Consider the following 26533-nt stretch of genomic DNA (forward strand, 5'->3'; position numbering starts at 1 on the left):
CCGCTGGCCCCGCCTCACGGATCAGCTGAGGGATCCGAGATGTCCGTTGACAGCGGCGGCGGCGGCCGCGCGGCCGGTTCCGGGTTCGGCGCGGGGCGGGGGGTAAGAGGGCGGCGGGCGCGGGCGGCCGCCGGGACCCGGGGAGGGGGGGGCGGCTGGCGGCGCGGGCCGCGGCGGCGTGGCGCGGGCGGCGAGGAGGAGCGGCGGGCCGCAGCCTCTGCCTTCGCGGGCCGGGTCTCACCCGACGTTTCCGGGTCTCGTCAGATGTGAAGCCGATGGAGCGGCCGGGGGAAGGCGAGCAGTCGCCGCAGCAGCAGCCGTGGGGGAGGCTTCTCCGCCTGGGCGCCGAGGAGGGCGAGCCGCACGTCCTCCTGAGGAAACGGGAGTGGACCATCGGGCGGAGAAGAGGTGCGGGGCGGGGAGCGGGCACGGGGGACGTGGGACGGACTGGGGGAGAGCCGGGGACGGGTCCAGGCACGGGGGCGGGGACCGGGGACCCGGGATGGGGGCGGCCGACGGGGTCCGAGTGCTGGGGGACTGGAGCCGGGGCTTGAGGGCGGGGGCTGGGCGAGACCGGGCCCACTGGGCTGTGGGAGGCCCCTGGACGCGGCGCGTTCTGCTGCCCGGTTTTTCCGGTGGAATGGGCCGTCCTGTAACAGCTGCCGTTTATTCACGTATTGGTCGGCCCAGTTACTTCTGCGTGTTTCATGCAGGTTATTTCATTTTCACTGCAACGTTACGAAGTAGGTGCAATAATTTATCCCCTGGAATGCGGTTTTCTCAAGGGTATTACTACCCAAAGCATCTTCTCTGACCTTAATGGAGTGAAATTCGAAATAAGTAGCAGAAGGAACACCGGAAAATCCACAGATATGTGGAAATTAAATAACACTCTTAAGCCACCAGTGGGTCTAAGAGGAAATCAAAAGGGAAATTAGAAAATACCTTGAGATGAATAAAAATTTAATGTACCAAAACTTAGAGGATGCAGGTAAGCAGTGCTCAGAGGGAAATTTATAGCCGTAGGCAGCTACATTAAAAAAAGATCTCAAGTCCCAGCTCCTAGAATACAGCTGCTCAAATATTTCTTGATGTAATGAATGTGGGAAGCTACGGCCTTGAAGAAAGTCCCGTAACTAGTGAGAGGAAGAGCCCTCACCACCCCCATCCCACCCCCCCACCCCCACCCCCCGCACTTGCTGCCTCTAAACTCCTAGCGGCCATCTGGTGATTTAACCTCCCTTGTAGCTTTCCTACTGGAAGTGAAGTGCACTGATCAGGCCAACAAAAATATTTCGTTTTTCTGCAAATTAATAAATTGTCCACTGACTTTATACTTTAAGCAAGAGATAATGAGAAAGATTAGTGTTTAAAAGCAAATGTTCTTTGGTTTCATTTTACCCATCATCATGCACCTGTACCTGTTTTTTGTTGGGGTTTTTGGGGAAGCAGTCTTAAATCCCAATATCAAGTTCATTTTTTTTTTTACAACTTTAAAAATATTTACATATCATTAGAAACCTTCCAAGATGCATTGTCTTTAGTTGGTGTGAATGGAAGTTTGGTGACTGAGCAGAAGCCTGGAGACCACCACCCTCTTGCCCCCTAGGCCACCAGCACCACCACCACCACCACCACCGCATAATCTGCTTTGGGCTAATTTACCTTCCGGTGCCTTTGTAGCTACTTCATGGGGTCACTGTGAAGATTAAAGGAGATCTTGAGTGAAGTGCTTAGAAGGAGCCTGGTTAAGAGTTAGCACTTAATGTTAGCCATTGTTATTATAACACAACACTGTAGTATCATTTTACATGCTAATACAAGGAGCAAAAGTGTGTTGTTGAGTTGATTCTTAATGGAAGTCCTTTCCTTGAATATATTAACCTTTCCAGCAAAACTGTATTAGTCTGCCTGGGCTGCCATAACAAAATACCACAGATCAGGAAGCTTAAACAGCAGAAGTATATTTCTCACAGTTCTGGAATCTAGGAAGTCCAAGTTCACAGTGCCAGTCAGTTTGTTTCCTGGTGAGAACCCTCTTCCTGGATTGCAGGCAGCTGCCTTCTCGCTGTGTCCTGGCCTGCTGGACCAAGAGATCTTTGGCGTCTCCCTCTTATAAATGCTTCAGCCCTATCAGATTAAGGCCCCACCCTAATGACATCATTTAACTTTTATCATTTACAGGCCTTCTTTCTAAATACAGTCACTTTGGGGGATAGGGTTTCAGGTTGTGGAACTAGATTTATTTTAAAACTATTGCACGCCTGCTATATACAAGGCCTTATTTTGAGGAAAAGGGAGAGCTGAGTTGACGTGTGTGGAAGGATGCAGGGGCGCTCGCCTTCCCAAAGACCTTCCCATTGTCGGGGAGAGGCAGAGATGTGTACCAGCCATGGAGAGAACAACCAACTGAACGACAAGCAGGGCAAATGCCAACAGTAGAGCTTTAGCAACAGTAGAACTTTAGTATTTCAGTTCTCAGTTGGAATGCTGATGTTCAGGTGTGGAGAAGCCTAGTAAAACCCCACTCCGGCGACAAAGCCTGGTGACCAGCCTGAGTCTGGGGCTGCAAGGAGACCATCCTGGCAGTTTTGCTCAGCACAAGGGGACAGTCTTCAATAGGGGTGAAATTTGCCTTGGATTAATGTAACAAAACACTCCCCATAATGTAGAATGTTTGTGCCAATAAGATTTCTGATATTTAAGGTTTACGGAGGCATAGCTCACACATGGTAAAAGTCACCCCTTTTAGGTGTTCAGGGAGTTTTGAGAAATGGACGCAGCACTGCAGTCGAGATGTAGAACATTTCTATCACCTCAGCAAGTTCCTGGCTGCCTTTTGGAGCCCGTCCCTGCCCTTCAACCCCAAATCCTGGCACCCAGCGATCTGATTTCTCTCCCTATAGTTCTGCCTTTTCCAGAATGCCGTCTAAGGGGAATCACACTGTACTGCAGCACAGTCTTTGGGTCAGACTGCTTTCCCTTGGCTGGTGCTTTTGAGGTTCATCCTTGGCAGTTACGTATATCAGTAGTTTGTTCCTTTTTGTTGCTGGGTGATGTTCTGCAGTGTGTTTGTTAATTCACCACCAGTAGACGGGTACCAGTACTGCTTCCCACGTTTGGTTATTAAAAAATAAAGATACTGTAGGGAATTACCTGGCGGTTCAGTGGTTAGGACTTTGCGCTTTCACTGCGGAGGGCGCGGGTTCAATCCCTGGTCAGGTAACTAAGATCCTGCAAGCTGCGGGGTGCGGCCCAAAATAAAATAAAGGTACTGTAAACCTTAGTAGCTATGGTGCAAACCTGTTATAAGCAGATTAGTGACTCAGTATTAAAACACTTCTGAAAGCTTTTATTATTCTTTTTTTTTTTTTTTTGCGGTACGTGGGCCTCTCACTGTTGTGGCCTCTCCCATTGCGGAGCACAGGCTCCGGACGCGCAGGCTTAGCGGCCGTGGCTCACGGGCCCAACCGCTCTGCGGCATGTGGGATCTTCCTGGACCGGGGCACGAACCTGTATCCCCTGCATCGGCAGGCGGACTCTTAACCACTGCACCACCAGGGAAGCCCGCTTTTATTCTTTTGATTTAAGGAGAGAACAAAGCGTTTGAGGGTTTTCCTCTTGGATTGATGAGGGTATAACAATTGTACTGAACCATAGATGCTTCCCCCTCTGTTTTAAATTTTCTTAAACGCGTACATGCGCCTATAATAATTTACTCAGTCATATTTTCTGTGACTCTGTCATTGCTTTAATTTTGTGATGATTTATGAAACCTTAGGTTACACAGAAGAAATTAAGGACTAAGATACTGAAGATATTTAAGCCCCATAGTTTTTTTAAAGTTCTGTAATACTTATCAGGCTATCTGCATATGTGTGCATATTGTAAAAATGTCACCAAGAAGCAGCTGATGTGTAGCTGGAGGTGATGATGGCGCATACCCTCTAGGTAAGGAGGAGTCAGAAAGGTTCAAGACATAGTCCCTGTTCCCTTACTTTGGATTAACACTTAAATGCTTTTTTTTAAAGTTTCTTTGTACTTGATTAAGTGCTGTCTCCTTAAGTGGGTACAACGTGGGTCTTGACTTCCAGCCGCATGCTTTGATTAAGCAAAGGGCGGTATTATGCCCGGTACCCACGGTCGTATCCAGCACGCCCCCCTTGCTGTTTTAGGTTGTGACCTTTCATTCCCCGGCAATAAACTGGTCTCTGGAGATCACTGTAAAATTATAGTGGATGAAAAATCTGGTCAGGTGTCGCTGGAAGATACCAGGTAAGCTCTTTCTGAACTTCTCTCCTCTTGTAGCTTCAGGAAGCCGACTTGAAGCCAGTGAGTGCAGAGAAGAGACGGGGGCCTGCTTTCTATAGCTCAGTAGTCCGATAGGGTCTCCGGGTATTGGGAGATGTATTTTCTGGTTTCCAGGAGGGGCTACTTAGTGACACTTTGGTGTCTGTGACCATTCTTAAATGTATTCAGGTTGAAGCAAAAATAGCTCAGAAATAAGACTTAAAAGGCAGTGATACATTTTGGGTTCTTGCAAACCTATTCAAGTTAGACTTCCCCAAATCAAGGAGTCTTTTTTCTTCTTTTTTAAATTATTATTATACCACATAAGTAGTACATGAAAGTGAAAAGCTTTCCAAAATTCCACTCACCCACAAAATACATATTTATTTTGTATTAATGAGATTATACTGTTATACTGTGTATCTATTTTACTTGTAATGTTTGCAGAGTGCTCATCACGTCCGTATGTCTAGGTCCAGCTCGTCTTTTTCATTATTATATAATAACTTGTCAGCTCCCTTACTGATGGCAAGTTATTCTTTTGACTTGTTCTTATTTTAAACGACACTGCAGTGACTCTCCTCCAGAACTCTTTCCATTCATGTCTGATGGTTTTCCTGGGGTAAGTTTATGGGGAGGAATGCTGGGTGGAAGGCGTGAGTGGCGGACGGCCATCCAGCAGTGTTGAGAACACGCCTTTCCCACAAGGTGATTTCTTTTATTGTTGTGAAGGTCAAGTGCTATGAGATTCTTTGGTAAGTAGCAGTTTGAGGGATAGAAGACCAGGAATTTGGTTTTATTAGGAAGAACGGATGCTCCTTTTCCTCCTCTGATAGATAGCAGGTCAAGTCCTTTATTTCTCAACACAATGTACAGTAACAGTGCTGGTTCCAGAGTCTTCTTTCTGCCTCAGTCCCTGGCTCTCCCACACTGGCTACAGGGTAGTATGTGCTTCCCAAGGCTGCTGTAACGATTACACAGGCTCAGTGGCTTAAAACAACACAAATCTGTGATCTTATAGGCCTGGGTGCTCAAAGTCCATCTCAGGTCTCATTGGTGTCGCCTCCTTCTGGAGGCTCTAGGGGAGAAGCCGTCCTCTGTCCTTTCCAGCTTCTAGAGGCTGCTGCCTTCCTTGGCTGAGGTGGCTGGAGGGGCGGGGGTGTTCCAGGTGGGAGGAGCCGCAGGTGCAGAGGCCCCGAGGTGCAGTCAGGAAGACGCCGACGTCCACGCTGGAGAGACTGGACGTTAGCCTGAGAGCAGTGAGGAGTCACTGAGGGGTTTAAGCAGAAAACTGAAATCAGACTTGTGGGTTAGAAGGAGCTTGAGGATAGGTCGTGGGGAAAGCCTGGCCGCAGAGGCTGCGGCAGTGCTGCAGCAACTCTGCTGGTCTCTCTAAGTGGGGCTTTACTGGGAAGGCAGCCCAGCCCTCCAGGGACCTGCCACCTGTTGCTGAGGAGTTGGGACGGAGACAGCGTGACTGCTCAGCCTGAACTATTTCCTGCCTGGCCCTTTACAGAAATCTAAAGTAGTGGCAGTCTGCTCAGCGGGAAAGGTGATGCCTCTTCAGCACTGGGGGCCTTAGGAGTGGGGCCGTGGAGTTGGGGCCCGTGTGGACTGAGTGCCTGAAATTGGCAAGGGGCGGGGAGGGGTTGCTCAGTTGCCGAGTTTGGCTTTTGTCCGGTGCACTCTTCCCCTTGCCTGCGGGGTTGTCTTTGTCCACTCGGGAGCCCCTCCTCAGGGAGGTGCCTCCTGTCCCGCCTGACCGAGGTCCCGGTGTCTCCTGGCCGTGCCTTCCCATCCAGCACTGTGGTCCCTGATTAACTGGAGTGACTTCCCAGCAGCAGGGACCGCGCCGTCTTCCGGTCGGTAGCCCTGCATCGATTTGCTTTTGCCCAGAGCCCATCTCGTAGGAGGGTCAGTGCTCATGTGAGGAGTGAACTGAGCTGGGCCGCGGCTGCCGGAGCAGGGTTAGACCTGTCGACAGAGCGTGGTGCAGAAGCAAGAGAGAAGCTGGGAATCAGAGAACGTGCTGCTGGTGGGCGTCCAGGGCTCCACCAGGAGAATGTGGGGCTGGCACAGCGGAGGCGTTAAAACATTTGACACGGGGCTTCCCTGGTGGCGCAGTGGTTGAGAGTCCGCCTGCCGATGCAGGGGACACGGGTTCGTGCCCCGGTCTGGGAAGATCCCACATGCTGCGGAGCGGGTGGGCCCGTGAGCCATGGCCGTTGGGCCTGCGCGTCCGGAGCCTATGCTCCGCAACGGGAAAGGCCACAACAGTGAGAGGCCCACATACCGCAAAAAAAAAAAAAAAAACATTTGACACACCATTGGGCTGTGAGTGAGAGGGCAACAGGCAAGGTTCTTCTCAAGAGAATTGTAAGGTGGCATGAGTATTTACATCATTCCTATGAGTGTTTTATTATTTGCAAAGTGGTAGTATTGAACTGCTTTCCTACTGGCTGTAAAAAAGGAAAATTTTAACTCCAAGTTGTTTTAAGTAGGATAAATTGTATTTTTGTTGTCCCTACAGCACCAATGGAACAGTAATTAACAAGCTGAAGGTTGTTAAGAAGCAGACTTGCCCTTTACAGACTGGGGACATCATCTACTTGGTGTACAGGAAGAATGAGCCAGAACACAGTAAGGGAGGGGGCGTTTCCTGGGCTGGACTCACGGGTGGTGCAGCAGGGGACCCGGCCACAGCTGGGAAGCATTGTGGGAAGAGGCTGTTGAAGCAGGTATTTCCTGAAGGAATGTTAGTACTAGCTGCATCCCCTTTTTCGTTCATGTACATTCTTGGTGTGGGTCGTGTCTGTTGAAGAATGGGAGTGTTGACCTCGCGGGCTGAGCCCCAGCCATTCTTCAGAAATACCACTGTGGCCATGAGCCACGGTCTCAATATGGTAGCCAGGAAGACGGGGTGCGGGGGTGGGGGGCGGTGAGGAGGGCACCTGAGTGAGGAGAATAAGGCCTAGAATGGGGGCTGGAGGCCACGGACAGCTCTGCTTTGGGAGACTTTACGGGAGACAGCAAAGGTTAGACAGGATTCCGTGAGGGCTTTTCCAGCTCTGAGCATCTGCGCCTGTGTTGGCGGGAGAAGAATGATGCAGGACAGGGAGAGTTAGGGGAGTCCTTCGAAGGTTACCCCAGAAGGAGGAAGAAGAGGGCAGGTATCCCCTAGACTGTCCTCAGCAGTCAAAGCCAGCCCCCGGCCACAGGGGAGGATCTTGTGTCCAGTCCTGGTGGTTTGAAATAACAAGACACAGGCTCATCCCTCCTCATTGCTTTGCTTGCCTTAGTCTGCCTCCTGATGCCAGATGGTTTTCTGAGGCTTATTTATTTTAAGTTTGGTTCAGATGTTTTGGATCACTTGCTTTAAGATCCCTTAAACCGGCGGATGTGGTTACTAGCTGATAAGTCGAACTAGTCGACAAGGGCAAAGTGACCGTGAGGTGACGGGAGGGAGCAGAAGAGAAAGATGAGCTCTCCTGACGCGTGGCAAACGCCACTCCGGTTTGGTTAATTCCCTCCAGATGTGGCATACCTCTACGAATCTTTACATGAAAAGCAAGGCGTAACACAAGACTCCTTCGGTAAGTGAGATTTTCGCAAAGGAGCGGGTGTGTGCGTTGACTCTTCATCCGCTGGAATGTCTTTCTGACGCAGCGGCTCCCCCTGCGCCCCGACTGTGTTATGCTCCTGCTTCTTTGTGCTTACAGAAGCTAATAAAGAAAACGTGTTCCACGTGACCAAAGATACCTCAGGTGCAGGGCGAGGCGACGACCCCCAGGATCCCCAGGTCCTGCCGTCGCCACCCGCCACTCAGGTGTGCTTTGAGGAACCACAGCCATCAACGTCCACATCGGACCTCTTCCCCACGGCCTCTACCTCTTCCATGGAGCCCACCTCTGCAGGGCGAGAGCCTCCCTCCAGCTCCGGTGAGATGGGGATCTCGGGGTGGTAGCTGCATTGCCCTTGGTTCACTAATCCTGCCCTGCATTGTTACGGAGACAGACAAGCCACTGAGGAGTTCAGAGGTGGTGTCAGGCATCATCAGGCTGTCAGTAGTAAGATTTCTGTAGTAGTAAATGTCTTGTTCCGTCCCCAAGAGACAGGCTGAAGGCCAGGGACTACCATACTGTGGTATTCTTTACAGGTTATAATTCATATACTGTAAAAGCCACACAGAGTGAACCCTTCCGTTTGTTTGGTTTCTTTTTAATGACATCTTGGATTGCCTGTGCCTGGTTTGAACCAGTGATGCTTTGAACCGCTGTCCCTTCTTCTGAGGCAGGTGAATCAGAACGTCTCTTGTTTGTCCCTCTCACAGGCTTGAGAGGTGCAGACGTCTCCCCAAAAGGGTGTGGTCCATCTGTGGCAAGTGATGAAATCGCCATCTTCCCTTTGGCTCTCCCAGAAAGAGAGGGGGCATCCTTTTCTGTATCGGAGCCCAAGGATCAGGAGGACTTGGAGCCCGTTAAGAAGAGAGTAAAAGCAGGTCAGAGTCTGGTGGTTGCGTGTAGCCTTGGGGCCCCGGCAGCACCGTCGCACCTGAGCCTGTTGGGGCCCCACCATCTGCAGAAGTCGGAGGACCCTGTCTTCAGCTGACACCTGTGGTACCTCAGCATCTTCCAGATGGCAATCGGGGCCTTTTCTTTCCTGTTTGTACCATCGGGATTGAACTGTGTTTACTGTCAGGATATGCTATTGGTTTGGAGACCACATTCTGGGGTTGCAGCTCTGTCCTGATCCAGCAGCCAGTTTTTAAGAGTGTATTATCTTTAAGTGATAGTTTGAACCTTCACGTTAAAGATGATTTTGAGAAAAATCTATACTTTAAAAGTCGAAGTTAAAAAGATTGTAAAACACTTTGGGGAATGTTGTTGGGAGGACAGTAGCTGTGAGGCAGGCCTGAGAGCTGCCCCTGGATTGGGGCAGTGTGACAGGAGGGAGGGCCTCGGAAAGAAACTGCATTATCTGATGTATTGAGTGGAAAATTGAGTTGATTGGCCTGGGGAGGTGTGGGATGAGTCAGCAACAGGTACATAAAAATAAGTATGAAAATGGAGCCACTTTTAACTCTATCAGAAATGAAAAATTGTATACGGAAGAAAATTATACTGTGTGAGCAGTGAATATTTAAGCATAATAATATAAATACGACATACTGATCCAATCATTGTGTTAGAATAATATTGGGAAGGAGACCCAGAGGGGCAGAGTCCTTCTCTGCTTTAACGGATGCCAGGAGATGATGTCTAAAATCCACCAGCCTAAACGTAGCTTGACAGTTCAGAAACACAGAGGTCCGGACCAGAAGAAACAGAAGACACGGAAGTCGTTTCCCCAGAGGAGGGAGGGTGAGGCTGAGGACAGGCTGGGGCAGAGGGCTGCTGCTTTGATTTTCTTTTAAATATTTGACTTTTTAAATTGTAAGTATTTTTTAATTAAAAATAAATTTAATCTCTGCTTATAAAAAAAGTAAAACACACTGGCAGAAAAAAAAATTTAAGCTCCTGGTAACATTTGAGGGTCTGTATTTTCCAGCACTTCCCTGTGTGCATATGGGTCACATTTTTTGTTTGTTTAAGCAAAAATGACTTTACACACAAATGCTATTTGACACCTGGCCTTTATCTCTCACCCGTGTATCCTGAGTGTCTTTTTTATGCTGTTAACTATTATAAAACAGAACTTAAACATACTGGATTATGAGACTTACTTTGAACCTTTGTAAAAATGCCCTTTAAAATACAGTGAGGGAACGACCATCATCAAAAAATCTACAAACAATAAATGCTGGAGAGGGTGTGGAGAAAAGGGAACCCTCTTGCACTGTTGGTGGGAATGTAAATTGATACAACCACTATGGAGAACAGTATGGAAGTTCCTTACAAAACTAAAAATAGAACTACCATATGACCCAGCCATCCCACTACTGGGCATATACCCTGAGAAAACCGTAATTCAAAAAGAGTCATGTACCACAGTGTTCACTGCGGCTCTATTTACAATAGCCAGGACATGGAAGCAACCTAAGTGTCCATCGACAGATGAATAGATAAAGAAGATGTGGCACATATATACAATGGAATATTACTCAGCCATAAAAAGGAACGAGATTGCGTTATTTGTAGTGAGGTGGATGGACCTAGAGTCTGTCATACAGAGTGAAGTAAGTCAGAAAGGGAAAAATGAGTACCGTATGCTGACACATATATATGGAATTTAAGAAAAAAAATGTCGTGAAGAACCTAGGGGTAAGACAGGAATAAAGACACAGACCTACTAGAGAATGGACCTGAGGATATGGGGAGGGGGAAGGGTAAACTGGGACGAAGTGAGAGAGTGGCAAGGACGTATATACACTATCAAATGTAAGGTAGATAGCTAGTGGGAAGCAGCCGCATAGCACAGGGAGATCAGCTCGGTGCTTTGTGACCACCTAGAGGGGTGGGATAGGGAGGGTGGGAGGGAGACGCAAGAGGGAGGAGATACGGGGTTATATGTATACATGTAGCTGATTCACTTTGTTATAAAGCAGAAACTAACACACCATTGTAAAGCAATTATACTCCAATAAAGATGTTAAAAAAAAAATACAGTGAGGGGACTTCCCTGGTGGTCCAGTGGTTACAACCCCGAGCTTCCATTGCAGGGGGCACGGGTTCGATCCCTGGTCAGGGAACTAAGATCTCGCATGCCCCGCAGCGTGGCCAGTAAATAAATAAATAAAATTAAAAGAAAAAATGCAGGGAGGACTGGGTCTCCTGTCCACAGGTTAAGACGTCTGTAAAACCAAGAGATGGAGTGCACTTCCTCCATGGTCACGATGTTGAGAACGTGTCCCTTTCCGTTGCAGACGGGGAGCCCGCCCTGAACCTGCCCATGCTGGTCGCAGACCCGGGCGGAGACCCCCACAGTGCCCTCGACATCAGAGCTGCGACTGTGAAGCCAGACAAGATGGAGGAGACGCTCACGTGCATCATCTGCCAGGACCTGCTGCACGACTGTGTGAGGTACGCCTGCAGGGCCGCAGACGGGGCTGGCCTCTGCATCAGGCTCTCTGAGGTTACCATAGCCATTCTCCTTGTGCGGCTGACAAGCTGAAAGCCGGGCCTGTTGACTGACGCTGCACAGGAGCCTGCGAGACGCGTGCAGCGGCTCTGACCTCAGCGGCCAGGTCCATCTCAGCTAGAGCAGGGGAGCTGTACCGAGTGGCCAGCATCTCATGGTTAAGGAAACACGGTAGTTAACGTGGAGCGAAGGTGCCAGAACGAAGATCTCTCCTTGCTTCTCTGTGGGAACTTAAGAAGTAGTCTGTCTGCAGTTTGGCTTAAATGCAGGTCTTTGCCACCCACACCCAGTGTCTCCACTCTTCCCGTTCCTGGTGGCCCTGGCCACCAGTGGTCCCTGGCCCTCCTGGAGCACAGATTGCCGCGTGGCCCCAGTCTCTTGTAGTTGACAAGTGCACAGCTGGAGCAGTTGCAGTTGAACGCCGTGTTTTTGCATGGGGACTGCTTCTCAGGCGGGTCGTGGAAGGCAGGCAGCGTGCCCCTGCGTGAGCTGAGGTGCAGCCCCGCCAGCCGCGGGCCCCACCATGGCATGGGTGGAGCGCCCCAGAGCACAGGCCTGAGGCCCTGCGGAGTCAAAACAGCGGGGGGCGGGAGGCGGGGGGCAGCTGGCCCATTCTTCTGTTTTGTACCCGAACCTCAGTCTGAGCAGGGCCACGTCCTCCTTCGGAGAAAGAAGCAGCATGACCCTGGGTCCCTGCTTCTCATACCCAGTGCCCGTCCTGTGCCCTCAGCCTACAGCCCTGTATGCACACCTTCTGTGCCGCCTGCTACTCGGGCTGGATGGAGCGCTCTGCCCTGTGCCCCACCTGCCGTTGTCCAGTGGAGCGGATCTGTAAAAACCACATCCTCAACAACCTGGTGGAGGCGTACCTGCTGCAGCACCCGGACAAGAGCCGCAGCGAGGAGGACGTGCGTAGCATGGCCGCCAGGAACAGGATCACGCAGGACATGCTGCAGCCCAAGGTCCGGAGGGCCTTCTCCGACGAGGAGGGGAGCTCCGAGGACCTGCTGGAGCTGTCGGACGTGGACAGCGAGTCCTCGGACGTTAGGTGAGCCTCGTGGGTGCGGGGCAGGCGGGATGGGTCTGACCGCCCCCCAGGACCTGCTGGTCTGGGCCGCTGCTGAGGTGCGATGCTCTGGCCCAGGTGACTGTGATGAGTCTTGCTCACTGCCCTGCCTCCTGCGACAGCCTCTTTTTTTTTGTATATGTGGAATATTTATTCTATTATTTTGTTGCTTATCTGTATATTTTTTCTAGTTTATTATGATATAACTGACATACCGCACTGTGTAAGTTCAGGGTGGGCAGCATAATGCTTTGGCTTAATTATTGTGATAGGATCACCACAGTAAGTGACACCCTTTTGTTTGCTGAGTCATCATCAAGTGCCTTGATTCACAGGCTGAGACAAACTCTGCAGAAGCACACTCACTCTCTGTAGCTTGTCTAGTGATCATACGTCCTGCACCGTAAGTTGCAGTATTTATCATCTGTTAGGATGTTATTGTAGAAAAGCCACAGTCACCTGGCAGAGGGTGCAATCCTAGGAGACCTTATTTATTTATTTATTTATTTTGGTACGCGGGCCTCTCACTGTTGTGGCCTCTCCCGTGGCGGAGTACAGGCTCCGGATGCGCAGGCTCAGCGGCCATGGCTCACAGGCCCAGCTGCTCCGCGGCATGTGGGATCTTCCCGGACTGGGGCACGAACCCGTGTCCCCTGCATCGGCAGGCGGACTCTCAACCACTGCGCCACCAGGGAAGCCCTAGGAGACCTATTTTATCTGCTGTAGAATGTTGGGTTTTTTTTCATAAATTTATTTTATTTATTTATTTTTTGGCTGCGTTGGGTCTTCATTGCTACATGCAGGCTTTCTCTAGTTGTGGCGACCTGGGGCTACTCTTCGTTGCAGTGTGCGGGCATCTCACTGTGGTGGCTTCTCTTGTTGCGGAACACAAGCTCTAGGCCCACGGGCTGAGTAGTTGGGGCTCACAGGCTCTAGAGCACAGGCTCAGTAGTTGTGGCGCATGGGCTCAATAGTTGTGGCTTGAGGGCTCTAGAGCACAGGCTCAGTAGTTGTGGTGCATGGCCTCAGTAGTTGTGGCTCGCGGGCTCTAGAGCGCAGGCTTCAGTAGTTGTGGCACGCAGGCTCAGTAGTTGTGGCTTGAGGGCTCTAGAGCACAGGCTCAGTAGTTGTGGTGGACGGGCTTAGTTGCTACGTGGCACATGGGATCTTCCCGGACCAGGGCTCGAACCCTTGTCCCCTGCATTGGCAGGCGGATTCTTAACCACTGCACCACCAGGGAAGCCCTCTGCTGTAGAATGTTGATGTTTCCTGACTCGGAAGTCCAGGGTATGCATTTTTGTGTTGTGGCCATAATATTTAAAAAAACAAAACTGCCCCCCCCTCCTCAGTTTATTATCTTTGTTTCTTTCCCCCAAATTTAGCACATAATGGTCAAGCAAAAAGAAAACCAAAAATCACTTTAGTGTGAACATTTTATTACGTATTCATCTGGCCATACATATGTGTAGTCATACATATTTTTTTACCATTTAAAACATTTCTTTGTAATATTTTGAATTCCGAACAAAGCTGCAGTGCATGGCCTGCATTTACAGTTCAGTGCACATGTCCAGTCTTTTCTTGGAGATAAGTACATGGAAGTAGGATGCTCAGGTCAGGAGTCTCACTGAGGGGACGCCTTGCTGGACTTCTGGCATCTGTCATGAAACGCCTGTCAGAGAGTCCTGGTGTTGGTGCCCCACAGGGTGTGCAGAGGGGCAGCAGTGATCCCTGCGACACTCGGAGTAATGGGACACACAGGTATCTTATTCCCGTTTATATGTTTTTCTTACATACGAGGCTGAATGTCTTCAGTGTTTCCGCATTTTCTAGTCAGGTCTCGCCTGTCCTTCCCGTTGGTGGCAGGCTCAGGCAGGCATCCTCTGACCGAGATGAGGGGAGAGTCCGTGCGTGCCTTTCCTGCAGATTCTATTTTACCGTCTGCAGATTTGAAAGCTCAGCTGAAGTGCATACAGCTGGGTGAAAGCCCCTGATGACAGCGGCATCCAGCCCTGGCGTGTTCTGCTCAGATTTTAACGAAAGGAAGGGTGTGCACTGGGCGGGCATCAAACCTGTGAGAGCGCGTCCTGCCCAGTGTGGGGACAGGGTGGTTTTGCCCCCAGGGATGGCTCAGGGGGGCGAGGGGCAGGGAGAAGACATCTCAGTACCCCAGGAGTGGCCGAGGGCTCTGGGAACGTGCGGGAAAGGGGGGCTGGGAGGTGGCGGGGAGGAGAGCCTGCCGACTGCTGCTGTACAGGATGGGCGCCAAGCTGTCCTTCCCTTTTGCACACACTGGGTGCAGCACCTGGTGCAGAGCTGAGGCATGCAGGCAGGACAAGGCCGGTGAGCGGGGATCTGGGTCTTGTCCCGTCACCAGGGCTGGGCTGTCGTTGCCACCACCCTTATACATGGCCAGAGCAGGTGTCTCCTCTTTCCTCCAAGCTCCGGGTTTTCTTCCCTTGCAGTCAGCCGTACATCGTGTGCAGACAGTGCCCCGAGTACCGCAGGCAGGCGGGGCGGCCCCTTCCCTGCCCAGGGCCCAGCAGTGAGCCAGGGGCACCGCAGGCCCCTGGGGATGCACCATCGACGTCCGCCAGCATCACGACAGGTGAGACGGCCACACCTTCCGTGCTGTCCCGACCATTCGGGAAGCGGGTGGCACTTCTGCTGGCTCCTCTCTGCTCGAATGGCTCGTTGCTTCTCATAACCTGTTTGGAGCTAAGAAACCAGATAATTAACTTCATTTGTGGGCCTCGGCTCCTGGACATACCCGAGGATTCAGTCCTGATTCTAACACTTACCCCCACCCCGCCCAGCCCACTACCTCAGGGCAGTCGGCATCCCCTGTGGTGCTCACCAAAGCCAAAAGGACCATCACACACAGGCCCCTCCAGTGAGGGACTGGCCTCTTTCCAGCAACAGGACATGATGTTACCAGAGCCTCCCTGAGCTATCTGTTCGATGCCCGTTTCAGTGGGCAGGTCCCCAGGTGCCATCAAGAAAGGGAAGGTGGACACGTGGACTGTGGTTTGTGGCCCTGTGTTGTAGGGCCTGGCCTCTCTGCCACCGTCAGCCTGAGCCTGTCAAGAGGCCACTGACCTAAGGATTGCGACCCAGAGCCACGTTCTTAACCATCTGCCACGATGCTGTGCCATGGCTCTTGGGGGCTTCCTTGTAGGCCCCTTGGGTAGGGATGGCTGGGGCAGCGCGTGGAAGGCCCCACTGGGACCGTAGTGCAGTGTGCACAGGCAGAGCCTCATGCGGTGCGTGAGTGACGGGGGGCCGGGCCATGTGGACACAGCTCCTGGTCCAGGGTCAGCCAGCAGGGACTAGAGAAACCACTTTACTGTTTTCTGGCCTGCCCTTCCTTTATGGGAAATGGTAGAAAACCTTCATGTGATCTTCGAAATCTTACTACAACTACTGAACCAGGAGGTAACTTCAGTGATTTTTCAGTCTATTTAAACTTCTTAGTTTGAGCGGTAGACCGTCACTTGGCTGTCGGAAAATAGGCCTGAGTTCTGTCCGGGTTTTCTTGTAGGTCTGTGTCTTCGTGCAGACCTTACAGCTGCCCCTCTGGGTGTGGTCTGAGCTGCTCTTGCTGCCCGTGTGCTGGCGGCACCAGCCTGAGTGTCCTATCTGTTCCACAGCCCAGGACTATGTGTGCGCCCTGCAAGGAAGCCACGCCATATGCACCTGCTGCTTCCAGCCCATGCCCGACCGGAGGGCGGAGCGTGAGCGGGACCCCCGCATCGCCCCCCAGCAGTGTGAGTGAGGGTGTGGGTGTGCGCCGTCTTCCCGGCGCCCCTCCCCGCCTCGGAGCCGCTCCCGTGTGTCCTTCCAGCTCAGGTTTCAAGAGTGTCGTGGACTTCTCTGTGTGGTGTGAAGTAAGGGCACAGCTCTGTTTCCACCTCCGTCGTCAGGTGTCTCTGCAGGACCACGTTGAATAATCTTATCTTTTCCCACCGGTTGATAACCCCGCCCCCGTCATACACTAAGTTTCCACACACGGGGGGCTCTCTTTCTGGATCTTGTATCTGACGTGTGTCCCCACAGTAGTTCTCCAGTGTGTCATTTTATTCTATTCTATTCCATTCTATTCTGTTCACTGTGTGGCTTTCTGGACCTCAGATCCCCGACTAGGGATTGAACCCGGGTCCAAGGTATCACTTTAAAGTCCAACGGATGAGCTATATGGCTCTTTAGTTTACAGTCTTTGGATCACTATGAAAATCGAGCTTGTCATTTATTTACCAGTTCCTTGAACCTTCTCCTCGCTGGATGGCGTGACTGGTGCTTGTGCTCTGTGTCCGCAGGTGCCATCTGCCTGCAGCCTTTCTGCCACCTGTACTGGGGCTGCGCCCGGACCGGCTGCCTCGGCTGCCTGGCCCCGTTCTGCGGTAATGCCGGCCCTGCCATCGATTGCCGCCACCTTCCCGTGTGCTCTCGTGCACTTGAGGCCAGTGCTGGGCTGGCCGTGTGCCCGAGGAGGGAGAGGCCACGTTGGTCACCACGAGTTGGCCCCTTTCCCTGGTGGTCTGCGTAGGTTTGCGAGCGTCAGTGAGGGGGACGCTGAGTCATGCACGAGGACCACCCCCACTAAAAAATCGTGTCCAGACTTCACGACCCCAGACCAGGGGCTGCGCAGACTGGCCGTTTCTGGGGGGAGTGGAATGGAAGTCCTTTTACTTTTTCTCTGTTTGAAGTTGTATTTTGTCATGGAACTTTTTATTCTTTGTAGACTCCATAATGAAGGAAATTTGGTTATCTTAACTGTTGCGTGAACGGTGCTTTCGTAAAGTGTGTACGAAACGGATAACACTGCTTCCCTCTGTCCTGACAGAACTCAACCTGGGCGACCGGTGTCTGGACGGGGTGCTGAGCAACAACAACTACGAGTCGGACGTCCTGAAGGTACAGGCCCGGCGAGGCCAGCGGGAGGCCTTCCAGGACCCGCCAGTGACCTCATGACTCGGCACTTCTGACTAGTGCTGCCACTGTGTATCTGCTTGTCCCTATATTCCCCCCAAATAGGTATTCCTTCATCCCCGCCACACAAGAAGCCACAGGAATTGTGTCCCACAGTTCCGGCTCCTGCTCGGCCTGCGCAGAGTGGGGCGGGGGCGCGGCCGGCCCTCGGGTGCAACCAGGACTGCCCTGTCGCTCTCTTCCCGCGTTTCAGGGGGCAGCGGCTCTTAGAACTTCAGTGCTTAACGTGCACGTCAGCCTCTTGCCAGGAGTCTTGCCTTCACCTGGACCATGTGCGGCATCGGCCGCCAGGGTGAATGGCAGGCGCCTCAGCATCGCGGTACTCAGGCTAGATGTCTGCGGGGCGCTTCCTTGTAGGTTTGCACAGAAGGAGCCAGGTAGCTCCACGTGTCTCGAGGGCAGAGCACAGATCCAGACCCCTGGCTTCCTTGTCACGTGGTCGTGGGCCTGTTTCTGCACTGTGGCCACTCCGGCCAAGGTTAGGTGTCTCGCTGCTCCTGTGCTAGGAATGTCTTTGCAGAATTTCAGAGAGGGTGCGGTAACTCTTACGCTCGAGGTTGTAAAGCTAGCCTGCCTTTTGAGACTCAGAAGAAGCACCTTGGACAAAAATCTTGTGCAGTCGTGTGTGGATGTGATACCATGTCTGTCCCAGGCCTCCTGGTCTGCGAGGCTATCTGGGCCGTCCAGGCTGTGGTCCTGGAAGCAGGGCTCCTAACTGCACGCCGTGCTCGCCCTCTGCAAGTGCCCACCACGCTTATTAGGTGCTTGGCTTTACCCACCTTCCAGGGCCTTTTATGAAATGTCAACCCTTTTTGCCATTTTAGTGTTTCTTTCTCCAAGCTTGTGTTTCTTCTCTTGCCCATTTCCCTGTTACAGAATTATCTGGCCACCAGGGGTTTGACGTGGAAAAACATGTTGGCTGAGAGCCTCGGGGCTCTACAGAGGGGAGCGTTCCTGCTGTCTGGTAAGCCTCATGCCTGCCCTCCCGCACCGACAGTGGTGCTTTCCAGGGCAGCTCTGCCTCTCGTAAACCAGCCACACCTGCCAGGCCGCATGCTGGCAGGACTGCTTGTCAGCTTTCCCACGCTCACACCTGCGACCTCCGCCCACCCTGGCAGACACACACAAAGGTCCTACTACTCTTGGGTTTCTTTTTTTATGTTGGGTTTGAGTCGACATGACATATTCTGGAATCTTTTCTCGCACAGGGGAGGGAAGGCACAGCTGGAGAGGTGTTGGCCCTACCGCCTGTCAGCGCTGACATCCTGGGGCTGGTTGTTCCCAAACCCTCACGGTCCTTGGTGCCTGTCCCTCAGTGCGTGGGTGACTCAGTGAAGGCTCGCCCCCTCTCCCAGGGACACCCAGTGCATCGTGAAGTGTGAATTTTTGTCACTAAGGGAGGGTGCAGAAAAATCAAGTGATTTTTTTTTCCCTAAGACATGAATTATTATGAAAGACTTGAGAGGTTTGCTGGGAACCCTTCTAAGCTATTTTTGGACACATTCTAGTGAATGTCTTGGGTTTTCTCTGCTGCGACGGCTCTGTGTGGTTGGGTCTTAAGTCCTTATGCTTTTTAATGGCTATTTTTATAAGAATGACGTGGTTCACAAAGAAAATGTAAGTGGTACAAGGACGTCTGAAGGATAAAGTGAAAATCATTAGAAATCCCACCGCCTAAAAAGATAAAAAGATACCCAGTGATAATACTTTCACGATCACCCTTCTAAGTACACGTACCCATGTGTGTGTATAATTTGTATAAATGAAATCCTATCAGATATGCTTTTAGTAAGCTATTCACTCACCAATGTATCTTGGACCCTTCCTATGTCAATAAAGATCTATACCGTGATTTTCAGTTAGCATCCTGATACCATCCTTCATTTAGCCAATTCGTTAGCAAAGGGTATTTAAGTTGTTTCCAGCTTTTCACTATTTGAAACAACACTGAAGCTGTCAAGCATGCAGTCCTGTAGGTTTAACAGTTGTACCCTTAGGATAATAAACAGGGCTGCTGGAGGCACGGTTGAGGTGTGCCTGGGGTCTGAGGGCCAGCATCCCCTGAGCCCGTCAGCTGCATGTTTGCCTTCTAGACCTTGTAAATATGAAAGAGGCAAACGGTGAGGTATCATTGTTTTATCTGCCATATTTGATTATTAATGAAATTGAAGATCTTTTTGTTTTACAGGCCATTTGCTTGTCTGTGTCGTTGGTCCATATTTATGTTAGGCTATTTGGACTTGGGAGGTATGGATTTGTGTGATATCTTTGTTAATTAAGGGTACAACACATTGTCATTTGTGCTGAAAATATGTTCTCTGCTACTTCATTAGTATTTCATTTTTGTTGTACGTGTTTCCATTGTGATGTTTAAACTGTAGGCGGTCACATTTACAAATCCTTCCCTCTGTGCCGTTCGGTTTTCATGTCTTAGTTGGAAATAGCTCAAGAGAAGGACATTCATTCCTCTTAGTACTTTTCTAGATTTTTTGGAATATTTGAATTTTTAATCCAGGTGGAATTATTTTGCCGTAAGGAAGTAAGTTGGTATCTAGGTTGGTTTTGTTCTCGTGTTCCAAATGTCCAGCCCTTTGTCTCCGGCCTGTCTGTGGATCAGTGCACTGGTCCCCCAGCAGTTTGCAAGTCCGCGTCTATTTTGCCACCACCGTGCCTGTAAGAGGCTGTGTTCCTTCTAGATTACAGAATCACCGGAAACACCGTGCTGTGCTACTGCTGTGGCCTGCGGAGCTTCCGCGAGCTGACCTACCAGTATCGGCAGAACATCCCTGCTTCTGAGCTGCCGGGTAAGGAGACCCCTGCCCCTACCCCCACCTGGCCCGCAGCTCAGTTCTCTTTGCATTGGCTCCTACTCTGCTTTGCAATAGCTAGATAGCCTGTGTGGGCCTTTGCTCTGTGTTCTTAGTGGACGTCTGCGTCGGCCAGGGACACGGGCGGGTCTCAGGGCTGTCCCTGCCTGGTGCCTGCACAGGCTCTGGGTCTCTGAAGCAGGTTGCTAAAACAAGATGCCCAACAAACGTCCTATGGGCAACCGGAGTCATCTCATTTCTAACCTGTGTTTTCAGCTGAACCTCTTTTTCCTTTCCTGGAGAACAGTGCAAGGAAACGAGCTGTGAAGTGTGACGAAGCACTGTGCGTTTGAGCTGCAGTGTCTCTTTGGCCTTGGCTTAAATTCACTAGGCTGAGTCTGTGAGTGTGGTGTGTGTGTCACACGTGTTCACTTTTCTCTCTCCCTAGTGGCCGTAACGTCCCGTCCTGATTGCTACTGGGGTCGCAACTGCCGCACTCAGGTGAAGGCTCACCACGCAATGTGAGTGCGGCATGGGGGCGGGGGCCGGGCCGGGGCTGGAGGAGTCCCCTGCAGAGAGGCAAACCCACGCTCTCCCTACACAGGAAGGTGCTCTTCTTTAAGCGTTCCGGCCAAGTTGATATCGCAGCTTTTAGGGATGTGCATGAACTAGTCAGCTCTCTACTTATAAACTAATTTAGTTGTCATGCTTTTATAAAGTCACATAGTATATATCAATAAAAAATCATCACTTAGACACTCTGCTTTTCTGTTATCTCATTTCATGAAACGTTGGCGTACAAACGTTCACCTCCCGCTCCACCTCCACGTGTCCAGAGCACAGGCAGCCATCCCCAGCCTGCACGTTCGAGGTTTAGCACTTTCCGAATCCGTGGCTGAGGTCACTGAGAACTCCCATCCTGAGCCACGCTGCCGTGCACCTGGGTCTACCTTTGCCTTTGGTGCCGTGGTGGCTCACAGGCTCTCGCTGGGAGTTTCCCACGGGGTCTTTAGAGGCTGTTCATGCTGACGTGCACGTTGCCACGCGCGGTGGCCCGTGGGAGCAGGCTCGCCTACGCTTTCAAACCATAAGGGAAGCAATCACATAAATGAGTTCCGTGGATGGATGCTGTGTGGGGCAACTGTAACCCCAAACAGCCATTTGAGGCTCAAGCTGAAGTACTTGAGAGAGTGCCCCTGGCTAGGAGTCATCACGAGGCCTCCAGGAAAGGGGCTGCCTCTGAGGGAGTGATTTGGTGGAATAAAAGGCTTGCTTTGTATGCGAGCATTAACTGTGTGGAAGAGACCATTTTATTCTAAGAAAAGAGATTTCAGTAGTAACAGGCTAACCCTTCTCAGTAAACACTTGGGTCAGAGCAGCAAAGACATAGTCGTCTTCTTGGAGAGGAGGTGGTGTCAGCCCCACCAGGTCACCCACAGTGCCTTGGGGATGCTTTGAGTATCTGGGAATTACCTAAATGTTCCACTTACATTTTAAAATTTAAAAAAGGAGAAAAGAGGCTGCGTTTGGGGCTAGTTTCTTTGATGGTATGAGAGACAAGCCCTCGCGAACCCCCAAGCACAGGGTTGCTTCTCCTGTAGCTCCCCCAGGCGCAATTCAGAATTCCTTTGTTGAATGTGTCTCTGATGCCCTCTTGTGTATTTCACCGTTGTCTCCCTGCAGGAAATTCAATCACATCTGTGAACAGACGAGGTTCAAGAACTAAACATCCAGGGAGGCAGCACAATGGCTGGGGAGTACTGCCGGTCAGTGACACGTGTCTCAGAAAATACTGAATACAGACGCTTTAAGAGCATTTCACAGTGCCCCTCAGGGGACGCCGGGGTCTCTGCGTCGGCCACTCTGGTGCGAACTTTCTCTTGTGGAGCGAGACCCTCTCGGCAAGAACCCCTACCAGTGGCGCCCAGAGCCCTGGGCCCGAGCAAGAGCCATCAGCCGTCCCCTCTTGTTGAAGATCACCACGAGGTTTGCTCTCTGTACCTTTCCCACAACCACGGTCAAAGCAGACGTCTCTCTTCAAGAAAAGTGCCCTGGGAGAAGAAGGGGAGTTTGTCAGAAACGCTGTGCTGTTTTGGGGAAGGGAACAGAGTTTCCCGCCGGGGCAGGCACGGTGGCTGTGACCTGCGCACTTTCATAGGTTCGGTGCTCATCTCCTAATAAGACTTAAATATCGCAAACTGTAGCACAAATGATATAACTTATAATTCACAAGTTGACTAAAATGGGAGATAGTATGATATTTGAAAGAATAAGGATATGTTTCTGTTTATAAAAGAAAAATCATCCGACGTCCAGGGACCCCGGCGTCAAGGGCGTGATTGGGTCACTGCCATGCCGGGCTCCTCAGCACAACTGCAGCCCCGCCAACCTGTCCCGCCTTCTTCACTCTTCCCCTGTGGCCGGGGCTGGGTGGCCCAGGGACCTGGGGTGTAGGTCGTCCCTGGTGGTGCCCCGGCCCGCCAGTAGCAGCTTCTTCCCACCGAGAGCTTCCACAAGTCCTTGCCCTTTCCGCCTGCTATGGGTTTGCCGTGTCATCTGGAATAATACTTGAAATTTTATTGTTTAAAAAAAAAGTTTTTTATCATTTGTTGAAATCACCCGTTAACGTTTGTTTGCAAAATTGTACCTTTTTTGCTTCTTCTCAGGAATAGGATTTTCAACTTTGTGTTGCTCTTGATACAGACTCTGAGAAGCAGCGCTCCGTGGAAGAAGGCCTCCTTCCTGCGTTCTAATAAACAAGCCGTGTCTGTTTCTCTCCCCGGCACGTTCATTCGTGTGCTGGTTGTGATGTGCTCCCTCCTGTCACGGTGGGACCGGCTGCGGGCGTCACTGGTTACCTGCTGACTAACAAAGAGTCCTCCCGGGGGCTCCACTTGGATTAGCCTCGCAGGCCCCGCAGGCGTGTGTGACCTGGGGTCAAGGCCCGGGTCTGAGCATTTGGGAAAAGGCACAGGTTCCCTTGGATCCGCCAACCCCGACTTGGTCCCAGGTTGAAGGCACGGCTTTGTGTCTAAGCCCCGGCCTGGCTCGTGCGGGCACGAAGCTGCCCTCCACGCTTAGGACCTTGACTCATCGCCCCCCTTCACTTCTGACCCTGACCCCTCCCTCAAACTAAGAACAGAGACGCAGGCCCCGTAGCAGATGTAGCAGCTTCCTTGGCCAAGGCTTAACCACGCAGCCTTCCTTGGGCTGCGCTGGATCCATCAGCGAAGGGCAGGGCATGCGCCGTGTCAGACCGCTGATCCACGGCGCTGGCCCGCCTGCAGTGGACCTTGGATTCCCCACTTCTGACAGGCACACCGGGGTCAGAACGGAGCTTGTCAGCTCTAACCTGAGGCAGGAGCCCGGGCCGGGGTGGTGGTTCTCCAGGCTTGCTGACAAGCTGTTGTACAGGGCGCACCGTGCGGTGTTTCTGCGACTTTTCCCTACTTCCTGTTCCGTGACACACACACCCCCGCTCCCCGCCGCATCCAGCCCACAGTGGGTTGGAGCCTGCTGTGTGCTCGTGTCCTGGTGGCTCAGCTCGTGCCCGACGACTCCCGTGTGCTTGTGGCCAGCTCCTTGGGCCCAGCCCATGTCCTCGCACAGCCTTGCTCAGCCCATCCCCAGACTCGTGTCCCCCTTGGGCTCCTGGTGCCCCCATCAGACGGGCTGGCCCTGCCCGCGCTTCCCATCTGCTGGGTATCCTCCAGGGGCTGCACACTTGCCCTTCCTGGCCTGTGGGTTCAAGCTCCAGGCAATCGCCTGGAGTCCTCTTCAGGCCAGCCTCTGTCAGCGCTCCTGGTGTGACCAAGGACCCAGGAGGTCATCTTAAATACCTCATAGCTAACAGGATTGGAATCACAGGCCTAGATCTGAGAGCCCCAGCATGACATGGGTGGATCTTACCCCAGGGAAGTGCCCAAACAGAGTGGATTCTGAGCCAGGCCTCTATCAGTGGGGGCCCTGCAGCCAGACCAGTCTTCATGCAGCCAGCAGAGAAGATGTCCTGGAAAGCTCAAGTTCTGAATCAGGATTGCTGCTGCAGAGGGCACCAGCAGCCCAGCACCAGGCAGCTGACCTGTGCTGTGGAGGAAGGAAGAGAAAATGGGGGATGGATTGGGTTTGAAAGTCCAGAGCGAGCCTGACTTCCAGCACGGCTGGATGTGGGACCCTTCTCTTCCTGTGTGTGGTGGCCGCTTCCCAGACATCAGCTTTCCTCCAAGCTGACACAGGTGAACTGGTGGCCTCCCCACCAGTTCAAACAGAAGCCTGTCCCTGACCCCAAAGCTGATGAGCAGCCAGACCCAAGCCTCTCACCACATTCTAGCCGCCAGCACCCCATAAGCAGGTGGGGCTGGGGGAAGGCAGGCTCCAGTGTCACCACCAAAAAAGCAGACGGACTGCTGGGCCAGGCAACCCGCCAGAGCTCAGCCCATCCCAGGCCTGACGCTGACGGAAACCGTGCTGCTGGGTCTCGGTTACTCCCCCAGGAAGTGCCGGCCTGCAGTGGCATTCATAGCTCCCTGCAGAATTAAGTCGGAGGCCCTCAGCCCACAGGGCTGCCACCCAATCTGGCCTCCGGGGCTCTGTCTCCTCATTCCCACCCCTTCCCGGCCCCTCTGAGATGGAAGCCATGAAGTATGCACCGTGAGGGGTGTTAAGGACCCCCTAGTCGAGCCGTCCAGCGCTCCCTTGGGCGTGCCACGTGCTGGTTCATTTCTCTGTTGCAAGTGGACGTCCTTTCCATCCTGTCCCTCGGGACGCTGGCAAAGCAAATGCAGCAGAGATGAGCTGTGCGCGATCCTTCCCGCTCTCAGCCTCTGCCCTGGGCCCCAGTGGAGCTGGGAAGCTGGAGGGAGGCCCAGCCCTGCGGATCTGCCAGCTACGTCCTGACCTGCAGAAGGACCTTGTGGCCAGCGCCCAGGGGACAACTGTCACCATCTCAGGAATGACTCTCATCGGTAACTGAAACACAGCCCTTCAGAAAATTGTATGAACTTGGAATTCTCAAGTTATGATTAAACAAAGGTAATAAGCACTCAGGACTCAGCCCTTCTTGATAAACGTGTGCATCTGGCTGTTCCCTCTGCTCCCGAGGGCACCTGTGACTGTACCTGTGGGTTCTCTGCGGTGCTGCCTTTGATCCGGTCTGTGGACCTCACTGTTGGTAGCTTGAAACTGGCCCCACTAGGAGTATTTACACCATGGAAATGGGTAAATGCTGCAAATCAGGGTCATTTTGTTGTTTTCTGGAGAGAAGGTTGTTAAACACCAGCACGCCACTGCCCCCAACCAGCATAATCGTGAGAAATAATAGTTGTTTGAAGCCACTGCGGTTTGGGTTGGCTTGTTACATAGGAATGAATGGTGCTACCACGGCCCACAAAGGCCCAGCACTGGGTGGCCCCCGCCCCTCCCTCAGCAAACTCCCCAGGGTCTTCCGCAGCTAGACCCAAACCTGGGCCCTCGCCCGGGCTGCCTGGCGATGTCTCCTCCCCACTCAGGGCTTGGCCCAGACCCGCTCCCTGGTGGGGCCTCCCAACCAGCCATTCTAGCATCAGCCTGTCTGGCTTTCTTCCTGGGACCGACCATTGGAAAGGAAGCGTTTCCTTACTGTTTATCTCCCCTTCACAATTCAGAGCAGGACGCTGCCTGGCTTGCTCCGCTGGTGTAAACTTGGCTGAAGCGTCTGCTGACCGCTGGCAGGCGGGTGCTCGCAAAGACCCTGCTTTGCACCCCTCTCCTGGGGCTCTTCCCCTCTCTGTTGAGCCTAGTGTGTTCTCTCATTTTGTTTTCTGTGTGTTTCCTTCTGGAGACGGTGAGCCTGACCTGTATCCTCATCTCTGGTTCTCCCCCGCCCACTCGGAGCAGCCTGGCAGGACGAGTGTGGGAAACCGTGTTGAGTGCTGACCCAACCGTCCGTGCTGCTGTGGGCGGCGCTGCTCTCAGTAGCAGCTCTGTGTGCTGGTCCCCGGGGCCTGCATAACATGCACCACAGATGGGGAGGCCTAAACAACAGACATATCCGGTCTCACAGTTCTGGAGGTAGGTGTCGCAGGGCCGGTTCCCCCTGAGGCCTCTCTCCTGGGCGTGTAGACGGCCGTCTTCTCCCCGTGTCCCCACGTGGTAGTCCCTGTGTGTGTGTGCCCTGATCTCCTCCTCTGATAAGGACACCAGTCACATTGGGTTGGGGCCCACGCATATGGCCTCATTTTATCTCAGTCACCCACTTAGAGGCCCTATTTCTGCACACAGTCACATTCTGAGGTCCTCAGGGTTAGGGCTTCAACCTGTGAATTTA

General features: G+C 52.3%; 1 protein-coding gene across 2 annotated transcripts; it reads left to right on the plus strand.

Moving 5' to 3' along the window:
• Window positions 1–23: 23 nt before the first annotated feature.
• On the plus strand, window positions 24–23007 carry CHFR (checkpoint with forkhead and ring finger domains). 2 transcript variants are annotated; one of them, XM_081252260.1, is made up of 17 exons: window positions 24–102; window positions 265–408; window positions 4176–4275; window positions 6821–6930; window positions 7824–7883; window positions 8010–8228; window positions 8621–8788; window positions 11153–11309; window positions 12098–12415; window positions 14899–15041; window positions 16084–16200; window positions 16750–16833; window positions 17277–17347; window positions 18299–18386; window positions 20119–20226; window positions 20678–20750; window positions 21913–23007. In XM_081252260.1, the coding sequence occupies exons 2-17, from the start codon at window positions 276–278 to the stop codon at window positions 21953–21955; spliced, it is 1992 nt and encodes a 663-aa protein (XP_081108386.1). In that variant the 5' UTR covers window positions 24–102; window positions 265–275; the 3' UTR covers window positions 21956–23007. The 2 variants fall into 2 exon arrangements, with proteins under 2 accessions (XP_081108386.1, XP_081108387.1); XM_081252261.1 differs by lacking the exon at window positions 24–102 and having other exon boundaries at window positions 159–408.
• Window positions 23008–26533: the final 3526 nt, after the last annotated feature.

The sequence above is a fragment of the Mesoplodon bidens genome, assembly GCF_964165515.1.
Source record: "Mesoplodon bidens genome assembly, chromosome: 13".
Taxonomy (NCBI): Eukaryota; Metazoa; Chordata; class Mammalia; order Artiodactyla; family Ziphiidae; genus Mesoplodon; species Mesoplodon bidens.

What these genes read in the sequence shown, in the direction of transcription:
- CHFR (XM_081252260.1), top strand. Translation starts at nt 276, where the DNA reads ATGGAGCGGCCGGGGGAAGGCGAGCAGTCGCCGCAGCAGCAGCCGTGG. An exon ending in AGAGCCTCCCTCCAGCTCCG is followed by an intron (nt 8,229 to 8,620) that starts GTGAGATGGGGA and finishes TCCCTCTCACAG; the next exon opens with GCTTGAGAGGTGCAGACGTC. An exon ending in CTGCTGCACGACTGTGTGAG is followed by an intron (nt 11,310 to 12,097) that starts GTACGCCTGCAG and finishes CTGTGCCCTCAG; the next exon opens with CCTACAGCCCTGTATGCACA.